The sequence below is a fragment of the Planococcus citri genome, chromosome 3, assembly GCF_950023065.1.
Source record: "Planococcus citri chromosome 3, ihPlaCitr1.1, whole genome shotgun sequence".
NCBI lineage: Eukaryota > Metazoa > Arthropoda > Insecta > Hemiptera > Pseudococcidae > Planococcus > Planococcus citri.
The window spans coordinates 48,606,204-48,620,577 of NC_088679.1; the positions used below are offsets into that span (position 1 = coordinate 48,606,204).

The following is a 14,374-nucleotide window of genomic DNA, read 5'->3' on the forward strand; positions in this document are numbered from 1 at the left end:
TGGGTATCGAAATAGGGGTTTTTAGGGTCGCTAATGTCAATTTTAGCATTCATACATATATCCACCTTAACCTCGATATAAGCCCAAAAAGGGGGCAATAGTAAATCCTTCTAACTATCTTTGAACAATTTAAAAAATAAAAATAAAAAATTCGAAATTTTCTGAAAAAACTACCAAGTAGGTATGTTTGGCAACTTTGTTAAAAAGCGAGGATTTTTTACAATTTTTGGCAAACGCAGGATTTTGACAATTTTAGCAAAAAGAACTTTATGAGAATTACCTATTGGCAAAAAAAGATACTTTGGCAATTTCTGGCAAAATACTTACCCACCGTTGGCTTTTAGTTGATTTTGAAGAAAAAAAAATTTGTATGTTTAGAAACTTCGTTAAAAAGCGAGGATTTTCTTGCAATTTTTGACAAACAGCAGGATTTTGACAATTTTAGCAAAAAGAACTTGGTGAGAATTACCTATTGGCAAGAAAAGATACTTTGGCAATTTCTGGCAAAATACTTACCCAAGCTTGGTTTTTAGTTAATTTTGAAGAAAAAAAATTTTAAAGTTGAAAATTAGATAATTTTAGTAAAAATGAACAATTTTTTAGAATTAGAAATTAAGTACACCTTTTCGGAATTTTATTCCAAAAAGTGAGATTTTTCACTTTGAAACTTATGGCAATTTTACGTTGAAAATTGTGACTTTTCAACTGCAAAAAAGCTAGAATTTTCAGCAATAGGGAAAACTTTTGGACAATTTTTTTGAAAAAAATAAAACTTTTTGAAAATTTTTGTAAAAAACCGAGAATTTTTTGTAAAAAAAAAAAAACACTGAGAATTTTTACAATTTTAAGCGAAAAGCGAAACTGACTGTTTATGAAGGAAAGCACGATTTTTTTATTATTATTGGGCAAAGTATTGATTTTTAACCGCTAAAATAATGGGCAAGTTTGCAGGTGGAGTATGCTTACGTATGAGCTTTAGCTTTCAGTGGTTTCGAGCTTTGATTCCAGAAAAGTGGAATTTTGGATTCGAAAATCATTTTTAATGGAAGCAACGTATACTTCAGTTGAAAGCCCTATTTTTAAAGGGGGTGGGGGAGAAGCATCGATAAGATTTAGTGGTAGGGAAAATCACAAACGATTTACTACAAAATTTTCTTAATTCAGAGACCAAAATGAAGGAATCTTCAGAAATAATGTCCATTTCAAAAGCTGTAGGAGTGTAGGTAGAAAAATTCAAAAATTTTAGTCATTGATATTTTTTATGCAAAAAACGAGATTTTTAGGTAATTTTTAGGAAGAGGAAATTACTTTTCCAATTTTTTTTTGCAAATTTTTTTTCACAGGACAAGTGCGTTTTTTGGATTACTATTTTTTTTTTAATTTCATGCTTAGCATTTAGGGGGTTTCGCCCTCGGAACTCGCATGGGGGTTGGGCCGCGAAGCGGCCAGGGGGCATAGCCCCCTAGTCATTTTTTATTGAAATGCTATGAAAAAGTGAGAAATGTATCTCAAGACCTTTTTAATTCCATTTTGTTTAAGAGCCTGTAAAAAGGAGGAAGCTCAAAAAAATAATAGGTAACTATTTACACGATAAGTTGTAGGAAACTTTTTTGGAATAAATTTCTTCATCTTTCCGTCCCTTGAATTTCAAATTGATGAAAATTTTCTGTAGATAGGCATTGTGAGTTTTTTATGATCGTATTTTTCATTTGCGTAGTTCAATTCTCATGTTTTTCTAAAGTATACGCGTAATTTGTTGATTTAACCGGGTGCTCACTCCTCGAGTTTTGAGCAGTCAATTATTTTTAAGAAGCTCAAAACAGAGTCGAATCTTGGGTGAAATTTTTCGCACATTCATTAAATGATAATACTCGATTTAATAATACGGTTTTATTTGATTAGCAATATGGCAAGGTTATCCGCAAATGGGTAAATAAAAATTAATGTGAAGTGTAGTAAGTGTCTACTTACCTATCTTACGAGTAAACTTATAAATAAGAAAAAGAATCACCGTGCATGCGGACACAAAATGCTATTCGTGATAATCGCATTGACTGTTGAGAGTGTTGAGTATCATCTTCTTCGCATTCATTCTTTGAAAATGGGTTTCCGTAGAAGTAGGCAAGGCTAAATAGAGTAATCATTGCGTAGAAATTAATTTTTGTGAACGAATTGCCGAGTCGTTGCGAAGGTAATGTTTTTCAGTGCAGTCATTGCTTTCTTCTGGTACCATATACAAGCCAGTAATATTACTCGTATTTTTAGATAGCATAGCCTACTGAAATTAATAAAACGGATATTACGTGCTCGTGTACAAATTAAGATACGTATGAAGCGACCATATGAAGGTTATGTAAAGGAAAATATCAAAAATAATTACCTATTACAAACGCATGTAAGTACATAACATACGTAGACGTACTTCTTTCGATTTTTTTAGATTGAGAAAATCTGGTTACTTTCTGTGTGAGAATAATCATACCTACCTACATTCTACATTCGTTCCTTCGTTCGCAAATATGAAATATTCTACGATATATAGGTTGAATAATAAAGTTCCTACCTAGAACGTTGGAACTGGTTTCTTTTTTTCCTTTTTTTAAATTTGTATTTCGGCCTCCGTGGATAACTCGCTAAATATCGTGTACTTTGGTGGTACTTGGTCATTAATTCTGTATTATACTTTAACGTTTCTATTTTTGTAATATGTAGATGATTAATTTCTTTCTAAAAAAAAAAAATACACTAAAAAATACCTTCTTACATCTACCTTGATCCGTTGCTTTGAAGTTGATTAAATGACATATCACGTTGCTGGGTGAGAGAGGGCTAAGAAGGGAAGGAAATGAAAAACTTGCACTTTTGTTTTACTTACAAAATTAACGAACCAGTTGCAGATTTTTGAAAGAAGTGACTTTTTTCTTGAATACTGCAAACAAAAAATTCGCGCATATTTTAAAATAGAAAGTGGACTTAATTACTTTCCCTTTCTGTTCTCCTCTTTCACTCCTGCTCTGGTTAATTTACACTGATAAAAAATTTAAATTAAAAAATCACCTATAAGAATTCGAAACTTCGAAAGGTGCATCGTGAATCCGGATATTTTCTTGAAAAGGGTTATTCGGCAATGAAAAAAAGATTCAACGAGGAAGGCGATATTTTTTTTACGATTCTGGAAAGTCATTTTTTTTCATCGAGGCAGAAGAACTCGTATTTGAGCACTCAAGTTATTGGGGGGGGGGAATCAAAGCCGTGATTTTTCTGCCTCAATCACGAAAAATAAGACGTTTTTTCGCCCTTTTCTCAAAATGATATCGTAAGTTTTTTTCTCGTAATGGCGAACTTTTAGAGCGCCTAGAAAACGGCGAAAGAGCATTTTATTGAATCTTAAAAGTCATCAACTATGTAGGCTTAGAAAATTTAATCGGTCGTTGACTCGAGACGTGACATAATTTTATTGATAAGGAGATACGAAGTAGTGTGGTACTAATGTAATTCTTGATCTTGAGCGATAAAATTTAAAAACTGTTTCGTGAAGGAAGTAAGTATCCGGAATGGTGGAACAATGTCGACTTCAAAGTTCAAACAGAGCTAAATCTAAAGAGCATGCAAAAATACTTGACGAGCCAAATTTTCAGACACTGATGTTCATTCCCTCTAATTTTGAGGAATATTTTAAAATCATATTTTGGCCAAAATTTTGTATATGTAATCTATGTATTTTTGACCTTTTAAAACGATTTCGAAATGGTTTTAAGTCATTTTGAGTGATTTTGGGACCCAGCAATAGTTTCAAGATCATGCTACCTAATCCAGCTATGTACGAGTATAAAGCTGAAATTTGATATGCACCTCACTTTAAACCTTAAAAAGACTGGAGGTGCGAGGCTGTTGTTCTGAGTTCTTCAGCACCTTTTTTAACGGTTCTAGTTCGCCAAAAATGCTCTAAAATCTGTCCAAAGGAAAAAAGGTGATTTTCAAAAATTTCCTGGAGACTCCAGAACTGTTAAAAACCACTCGAATCGCTGTAAATCAATTTGGTAGATCGAAAATGGAATAGTTACTTGCCAAATTCCAGCTTTTTGTCTCAATTTGGCAGAATTTGGATTTTTTTATATCCTTTTGGCTCAAATTTGATTTTTCAAAATTTTTTACAGATGAGAGAAAAAAACCGAGTACCTGTAATTATGCTGTGGGGTAGTTTTGTGTGCTCTTTCCTTTCGATCTGGCTTTATTTGGAACAGAAAATTTTCTCTTATAGTTCGGATACCTTTTTTGTCAGATTTTTTTCTCCAAGTTTGCTTGATCAATTTTTATCAAAATCTAGCCCTGTGTCGAAATGTATAATTGGGCCTTTCGTGAAAAATGTGTAACTACTCCCCGCCAATTTTTCTTTTTAAATATTTGACTCAAAATTAGGATATCTTTCTTACCTGTGAGGAAGATTTGGTAAATTAATTTTTTTCAGAATTTTATTTCAGTGGGTGCACGCTCAGAAAAAAGGTTAAAAAAGCTATAATTGAGCAAAAAAAAACATTTATGAAAATCTTATAAGCATTGATGAAACTATACTTGAGAAATCTATTCAGTCCTCAATCAAATTTTCAGCCGCCCCTGTCCGCCCAAAAATGGATAGAATCAAATCCTGTTAAAATTTTTGTGAAATTTTTAATTTCTGACCAGAATATTTTCAAATTCAGTCATTTTTACGGGGAAAAGATCGTGACATCTCCTCTTTTCCAACAATATTTTTCATTTTCATTTTTTCAACATATGAACTAATTCATTTCCGCAATCATTTTTTCCTTCGCGATTTTTTGAAATTGAAAATCATTCCATATCCCCTTCAATTTGCAAGTTAGACAAAAAGTCATGATATGTAGATAATTTTGTTCATTTTTCGAAGTACATTCTACATACTGCTAATCCCCATGGTTGAAATTGGATTTTGGCTCTCAGATTTTGAAAACATATTTTATCCCTTCAATTTTGAAGATATGCAACACCTTCACATGACATTTTTTCTTATTGGTACCTGGTTGTATCCAAAGCGGAAGTATTACCATTCACTCACCGGACACTCTGTGTAGAGAATTATGCTCCACTCGTTGCCCAGACTTGCCTCAGACTATAGTTTTTTCCTCTAAATTTTGTTTTGTGAAACTTTTTTGGCAAAAATTGAGAAGCTCGACCTTATTAAACGATTTTTTTATTGGAACCTTTCTCGTACATATATGATAAACCACTCATGTGTATTTCCTGGATCATCCTAATGACTCGAAATACTTTTCTTTTATATGTATAGGTACGAGTAGAATAAACTTTTTCCTTTTCCGCCTTCATTAAATGCGTATTTTATTACCACGTGTATCTTTAGCTATGACGGTGTTTTTTGTTGAAATAACGTTTTGCAATTTTTCAATTTTTGCAGATTGTGGGCCTACAGCAATACATAGTGAAACCTACAAAAGTCGATACCAAAGATAATAACGATGAAAGTATTTTATCCGAACAAATCACGACGGAAACGAGCCTCACTGATGATCTTGTTAAAAATGCAGGCGTACCTTTGGAGACCGCCATTAAACAGGTAATTAAACACGATCTAATGGAATATAATTTATTAAAAGGATTAATTAAATCGATGCTCGCGAGTATTCAATTAACACAGCTACGGCGACGACGGCGAGTTTTCATCATATTTTTCCTCGATTGGTCGTAAATGCTCGTACATCACAGAATGAATTCGCGATTTCAACGTCGGCTTTGAATTTATTTTGAAATTTTACAAATATTTTTTCATCAACGTAGGTATTATGCACATGCATATACACGATGGTCTCTTAGGGTAGGGGGGAAAAGTGACCTAAGTACAAAAATTACACACGTATGTACTCGAAATTGTTTGTACCTGGCATTTTCTTTGACGCAGGTAGACAAGCGTCTGCGATGATAAAACACACGAATTTCAAAATCTGGTTATACAACCCAAGTTTGAAATTTGCAATCAATCTTTTAATTAGGCAGTGTAGGTATTTTACTCGTACTTACCGGTTTAAAATTTAAATTCGTCGAGTCTCCAGTCTGTCTGAGTTGTTTTTATTTTACTCTTTTTTTTTACGACAATGACGATTATTTACGAGGCTGATCGATTTTTTTTATTATTTTAAAATTATAATTACGCGTACCTATACGAGTTTGAAAATTGGACGATTTGGCGAAAGTAACATTTGTGAAAGCGATTGCCAACAGTTGGATCATTAATTTTCGCAATATTGGTAATTATATCTACTTATGATGACAAATTTTCCGACGCGACGCGACTATTCGGATGAATTATTGTTGAAATTTCGAATTTGAGAAGTGTTACGACCAATGAAATAAGCTCAAGACGTCTCGTGTACTGATGGATGAAGGCGTTTATAGGGCTTCGGTATAGGGTATGTAAATACGATGACTATGGTGAATTACCTGCTTATAGGATGGAAGCGTTTGAGAGAGGTAAATACCGAGTTCGAGTGTTATACTTAATTTGCCTTTTTTTCACGTCGCCTTTTAAGGTGTTTGAAATACTGACGTATACGAAGTGCTGGTCGGTGCACGCATTTGAAAAATCGTGTTTTCCATTTCCAGGTCGCGCAAACGCGCCAAAGAAAATAACATTTATTGCTCTCGTAAGCATATTACGTAGAACAAGTATGTCTATGTACCTACTACTTATAATTAAGCGAACCAACAATTGCGTTCTTCTAAAACTAGAAACGCCGCTGCTGAGTAATGGTTAGCTATGTATACTTTTTAATGGTCTCTAATTTCGTTGTGTTGTTTTAAAGAATGAATTTTTTTTTTTGAAAAATAAAAATTATAACCAGAAATCCTTGGCACGAATGTGTATGTCCTCGTGTACTTATCCAATTTCAATGGTTGTATTGCATATTGACTGAATTTTCCAGTTCCTCTACACTAATGACAGGATACATCACAGATTATTCCAAAGATTATTCTTATTCGTATATATGATAATTTAATTGCAATGCCGGCGAAAATTAGCTATTTGCTTGTTGTGCATTAAACTGTGACAATTTTTAAAGCTGTATGACAGTTTGGTACGCTTATTAAAGCATAGTAATATCTTGTAAGCTGCCGCTGTCATCACCCAGCGCTCTAAATGTTCCTTATGCAGTGTATTTTGGAAACGACTTATCTTTCTAACGAGTTTTCCAACTCAATTCCCATGTTGGTTCGTTGTACCTTTTTTTTTTTTTTTATTGCAATGAGGCGGAAGTTGAGTACAAAATGTGCATCGATTTGGCATACCTACCTATTTTTAAAAGATTTGCTGATCTTAAGAATGGGTTGCAAGTCGATTGTCTTCCTGAAATAATTCTTCCTTGTTTTCTCGAATAAGAACAAGGGGTGTCGTTGCTGGTATTAGTTTTCAGTTTTGTGTTGTTGTAAAATTGCTGTCTTAGAGAAATTCCAGTATGCTAGAGAAAAGTAGACTCATCCTGGATGCTCCAGATCTGCTTAGAAGTGGTCACTTCTGATTCGGAAAGAGGATGGATTAGAATCAACTTCAATTTTAGATATTTTACCCGATTAAGATCTATGATAGAGGAAGGGGAAAGGACAAGGCAGGAGGAATCTTATTTTTTACAGAAAGTCTAATTTGAAATCGCAGATTTTTACTCATTTTTTTTTTGAATGTACTACAGGGTGGTTCAGATAAGATTAAAAATATTGAAATCTCATATTCTACTTATCAAAATAATTTTGTTTTCGTGTCCTAATAAAGGGTACCACGGTCCTTCATTTTTTATTGAGCTGAACTCTTGACGAGAAAAGAGAGGGAATTTGAGTAGAGATGCATGCTTAAATTTGTCCATAATTGGAGTGATTTTTGCTCCAAGGTGTGTTTAATGAAAACGAGGGTAATACCCCAAAAATTTTCCGAAAATAATTTCCATTCCCCTCATCTTCTTATACGAATGATATTTTGCATAAATATTTTCTCTTTGAACTATCGTTGTTTAAAAAAACAGAGAGCTGGCAACGCTGTTCGTTAGCGCCATCAAATTCATAAAATTGAACGTGGAACAGGAAACCGGCCAATGACCATTTGAAAATTGCTGGTATGGCAACGCTGTTGCATTGATATCGTACTGAAATGCAATATCATTTCCTATTAAAATATCCATACTTATTCCTATTATTAAAGAAAACAATTTTAAGCGAATATATTTCGTAGGTATGAAAATAAATGATCGATTCGATGGAAATAATTAAAAATACATAACTATTATTTTTTTAGAAACTGCAGCGTTACAAACATTTTAAAAATGATTATTCATCATCTAATGCATAGAATGAAACCGGTTCGATATCGAACTGTTGAAGAAGCAAATTACATGCCTATAAGTTGAGGGAAAACCAAGCATTAGATGGAGATTAATTTTAGCAACTTGGTTAGTTTTTGGCAATTTTTTCATCCAAACGTTCTTCAATTCGTATAAAAAACTACTTAGTATGTCTGAAAATCATTTTTTTTTCAATTTTGTTATTTTTGTCTTTTTTGAAAATTACCTTAAGCTTATTTCTTACCTAATTTTCAAAATTCACTTACCTCGTGATTTTTTCCAACTGTGTATGCTAATTTTAGTTTTCTACATTTTAAAAGATTGTCGACGAATTTTTTTCGTTTTTTGTGGAAAAAATTGAAAAATCTGGTCAAATAGTACTTTTTGTTTTGAGAGATGCTGCTAAAAGTCACTGAAATTTTTAAAATTTTTGTTTGATGATTGAAAAATGGTAAAAGTGATTATCTAGTGACTTTTTTGGGATTTTTCGGCCAAAATTGTGTAGATGAAGTGGTTTGGAAAATCATTTGATTTTACCCTACCCCGCGGCACTCGCTAGATTGAATTTTAATTTTTCAAAACCAAAACTTGCGCAAAACAAAGGAAACTAATATACTCGTACCTAGGTGTACGAATTTTGTATGCACATCAACTGTAAAGTAATTTGAAAATTTTTAAGGACTCAAATACCCGTTCCCACGGATTTATATACGTCTCACATGGTTTTTCTCGAAGTGTATGTGACCATGGATGATGGCGTATAGAGATTATGGGGCGAATTAGTCCGAGTGTGGTTTTTCTGTGTATATATTTATTTAATTTTTTTTTTTATTTATTTACTTGAAACGCGGAATTTACGTCAACGTTATAGTTGTAGAGTATATTTACCACACGATGAGAATGTGGCTCAAGTTTGACCTCGGTACGACCAAGTCTCAAGTCGATTTGAAAATTCCAGACGAAAGTGATCATTAGTATTCAACATTCGAAATATTCGTATTATGCGAAATTTCAAAGTATTATAGTACCCGATGTGCGACGATGAGATGACTTATTCCATAAATTATAATACTCGGTTTGTATTTGTATTTTATTTACAGTACGTGTTTTTTCTTTATAATATTACAAATACGATTCCAAAGAGAGGCGTTGCTGCGGTACCAGTACCATGTTAACACATTGGGAACGATGATGTGCCAGACGGGCGTAATGTCCATCTGAATATACACTGGCTCTTATCTGTACAGTACTTCTACCTACCTACTTACTTACTTACGTTAATTTGATTAACTATGATGTCGACCAATCAAAATCAGATTCATATTACTTTCATATCATTGGTCCACATTATTGTGTGTTTGCCTTCCTTTCTGTTGTCGTTCATGTTATCTCGTAAGAATTTTTTCATCTCTGACGTAAATTCGTAGGTAGGTAAAGTATTGGTGTATTTTTTATTCGAATACCGGATATCAGATTTTATAAGAAGAAGTTTTTCAATGGCAATTTTTTTCTGTACTTGCCTGTGGTTTTTCTCTCAACTTTTAAATCCATATTCTTCCTCCTCTGTATTATATTTATACCTATCCAGGTGCAATATGCATGAAAAGGGAAGAGGTACTTGATTATGTACTTTATAGGTTCCTATGCTGTACCTACTTGTTATTTGTTTTTTCCAAAACGAAAATTACCTACATATCAGATGTTTTTTTTATCATCTCCGTTGCACAATCCATTCCTCGTTCTACCACACCTACAAAAAATGTACTACTGAAAAAATTATGTATTTATTAAATTACAAATTTGAAAATGAAACCATCATTGTTGCTTAATGAGTAGGTTGGATACGATGTTTGAAGGCGAATTTTCGGATTGAACGTAGAATTAGACCAACAATCAGGAAATTCGTGGACAAGTTTTCAAAAATTATAATCCTCGTTCCTTTTTTTTTAATATGAAAATGAACATTTTAAATAAGATTGCCTGTACGACTGCGATTAGAGAAATGTTCCCTCAGTTACATCTTCCTCATCACAGCCCAACAAAGACCCAAGAAAAAAGAGTTTCCGCTTGTAAGTCGGCTTAAATCTATGAATTTTTACGGGTGGAAAATGTCGATTTTCTGCACTGACTATAGCTGAAAATTCTCATGATTGCGTATATCTAAAACTGTATTCACTGGTTTAGTTGATTGAGATAAGGAGAAATAGATTATAGGTTTATAGGTAGATGATTTAATTCATATCAATAATTAGTTATATCCAAGAAATTTAATTACTTTAACCATGCAAATTCATCGTAGATTTTCATTTTGAGTTGGAAGTCACCTACGAAATTTTTTCGCTCCGGAGGTATCCCTGGAGGGAAGATGTAGGTCCTCAACAAGGACTATGTAGAGGGTATTCGAGGACCCAAAGTACTCGCCATAGCAGGGAACTTTATGCCCTGTAGTCGAGGCTGCACTGCGTAGCAGCGCGCTCTGGACGGACTAGTTCGGACAGAGTGCAGGACGAACGAGACGGACGTCTGTGAGATGTGCTATGTTCACAGCACATACGGAACATAGACGAACGAACGGGTGATTCAAATGTTCGATCACTGAACGTTCGATCTGAACGTTTAACGTTATCGTTTTCGACGTTTTCCCATTTTATTTTAGTAACATTTTAGTTTAGGTACTTAGCGATTCAGCGAATTAGTGTAAATAATTAATAAATCATCGAAACAGAATGTATTGATTGGTATTGATGATTTGACAATTGATTTCGTGTTTTCAATTTTCCAAAAGTCAGAATCAGAAACATCAAATATTTGCCATGTGATCTCTGGTCTGATAAGTGATAACACAACAGAAAATCATTTCATGTGTCATAAGGACGATAAAAGGATAAAACATATTTGCAGATTATTTGTCAGCTGCCCAATTAGGTATCTATCAACTTTTGACTGAAGAAATGAAGAGCAACTTGATCTTCGTACTGACTCTGTTTTGTGAAATGGAAGGTGAATTTTGCGATGTGGTTTGCGATCATTTTTTTAGATGAGTAAATAGCTTTGGACATCTTTGAAATACTGTTTGTCATTTCGGCATCTCTGAAACGAACTTGTTTCACGATGCTTTCTGGTTTAGTCATTACTTACTTATTAGGGTTGTTGTAATCGTAACTGGGTGATTACGAGCACTTGGGTGAGAGATGATAAACAAACACATACTTGGTTGTTAATTCTTCGGGTATTAGGTACAAAGAAAGAAGTTGTGTTTATTTATTCTTCCTTTAAATAAAATAAAATTCATAAATTACTTCATTACCTTCATTCAATAGAAAATTGTTTTGATAAATGATTGATAATATGAAAACTAAAGTAAACATTACGAGCCGATCAGCCGAATCACTTGTTCGAACAAAAAGAACGAATATTGCATGATTCTTCAGGGTCGTGTTCCGTATGTGCTGTGAACATAGAACATCTCGACGTGAGTGGCCTCACTATTAATTTTATCTTGGTCTTGGTCGCATCTCATGCAGAAGTGCAACGATTTATCTTTGTACACAGTTGTAACGGGTCGTATTACGGCATAGAAATATTATCTTGTATTTATTCTCGATTAGTTCAATAAACAATGGAATTGAATTAATTGTTCTTTCTTGATAATATATTAGTTAAAGGTACCTTGCTAAGCTTCGGCTAGGAAGGGTGGGAAAGTCGTACCACATTCTAACTTGTCGTACCTTGGACGGCAAGTTAGAAACCACGTATACCTTTACAACTAGCAAAATCTACTTCTCGCAGGTACAAAATAACGCTATTCAAGTTTTTGATTTCTGAATTTTCAAAAATTTTCTCTTTCGCTTCGCTGGGGTCAATTTTCTTTTTTATTCGAAATTGAAATCTACTATTATATAAAACAGAAACAACTTCTGACGTGAAAAAAATATGAGTTATTTATTTCTTGGATTTGTTGGGTAAATTTTGGGAAGCTTTTGTCGTCGCTTCATTCGGCGTTCGTGATTGCTTTTAGATTGAAAAGCCTCACATCTGATTCAAAGGTAACGTTCTCTGAATGATACAAAAAAGTTGAAAGAAATTGTTGAAGGGAGGGGGAGGGGGAGGGTAAAAATTCTCTGGAAATGTTTTTTGACGGTAGTGATTTTCACCTGAAAAATTCCGTTAGATATCCTGCTACCGAAAAATTTGGTTTTTTTTTCCTGGACCTTTATAGATCGAAAGCATTTTTTTATAAAACCTTTCTTGTGGGCTACTTCAGACACAATATTCTATTATTTCAGTGCTTGAAAAAATATCATCAATTTTTGCAGTCGAGTTGGATAGGTGGAATTCCCGACCAGTGAAGTAAACCGACGATGGTATAGAAAAAAATTCGATAAAAATCATTTTCGTCGATTTTTTACGATAAATTTTGATGGTCTGAATTACCTGCAATAATATGAAAACAGGTGATTCGCGTAAAAGCAACATGTGTTTATGACGCGACGTGTATCTACTACCAATGGTGGATTTATTATATCTAGGCAGAGGTATGCATGGGCACATCTACATAGACGTACATACGTAATGCAAATGTAAAATTTTATATGTATCTCTGTGGTTGTGAATCATCGCAACTTGATACGCGCAAGTATTTTATTTAGGACATGTGTGTCCCATTTGATAAAGAAAATTAATCGAAAAGTCTAAATTTTCATTAATAAAATCCGAGCTTATCAACTGGCCGAAGAAAAAATCGAAAAATTTAATCCAATGATTATCGTGTTGTTGTATAATAATACGTACGTCGTACAGTTTTATATCTCATCGCAATGCGATCATTTACCTAATTATTATTACCTGATCATAAGATTTGATTTGATCCAAAAAATACCCATAAATTCGAAATCGAATCGATGTGATCTAAAATGTGTGAATGAAATCGATTTTTGGATCAAATTACGAGTACATCTGGGGGATTGAATATATGGTCTTAATTGGTGGCTTTATATGTAGTCTCAAAGCTGAAAATCCCAACCTTTATTACCCTCTTGAGCATGTCAGCTTTTGAACTGATAGGACCCTTGATGGGTACTTATCCATATCCACTATCAATTTTGGATAGGAAAATGCCTATTTAAGATGATTGTATATTGTACCTACTTTGGACATAATCGAAGCGTGAAAAATGTATGTCAATATTTTAAAGGTCGAAAAATATTCAAAACAGCAATCCTCGGCGTAATTGTTATTTAATTAGTTAGCGATCCACCACAATTCGTATGTTTTGGTATGGCTGGAACTCGCTTAGGGGAATATTATTTTAGAATATTTTCATTGAATACGGTTCTCGTAATATAATCTGGTTTCGTACCTTTCCTCCAGACCGGATGTTAAGTTGTAATTCTTGTTTCTTTGCTGCCTTCTGTGTAATGGGATTTTCAGTTACACTTCTCGTCGCGCTTCCAAATAACACCAGCAACCATAACTGGCCGATGACGAAGAGGAAGAATAATGGTAGCAGTGGTAGCGCGATTGCTGTCACGGTAGTGAAGATGATGTCAGTGACTCGCGTTGAATACAACGTTCAGCGATTTTCTTTTATGTATTTTTTTCCTCTTTGGCTCTTTCCAATTCACTGTGGCTCTGTGATGTTGTTGGTTGAATGCTTGTGAAGATTGAATTTAAGCTTGTTGACTGTTTGTGCAGTTTGAACTGCGAGCCCGCCGACGACTCGAGTCTCGATGTACCTAAAAACGACCAATAGTCGAATAATGAGGATACTCTACGAGATAATTTAAAATTTGTCCTTAATTTTGAGAATAATCGAAGAAATATTACCTTGAGACCTCTATAATAATTATGTAGATTAGCTCATGGAAATTTTAACGAGAAGAGTTCAAGTGGGCTAGTGATTACTGATTTTTTGCACATCTGAAGCTGATTACTTATACTAAAACTAATAATAGGTAGTACTGACAAAAGAATAAAAGATAGAATTACGCATTGGTACTTTACATTTATCAGGTTTT

General features: G+C 33.7%; 1 protein-coding gene across 3 annotated transcripts in view; it reads left to right on the plus strand.

Annotated features, from left to right (window-relative positions):
• fus (fusilli) overlaps positions 1 to 14,374 on the plus strand; it is a 72,971-nt gene that overhangs the window by 27,313 nt on the left and 31,284 nt on the right. For all 3 annotated transcript variants that reach the window (XM_065359208.1, XM_065359210.1, XM_065359209.1), the window contains exon 3: positions 5,432 to 5,590. In XM_065359208.1, coding sequence (XP_065215280.1) covers positions 5,432 to 5,590 — 159 coding nt within the window. The remainder of the gene's footprint in view (positions 1 to 5,431; positions 5,591 to 14,374) is intronic.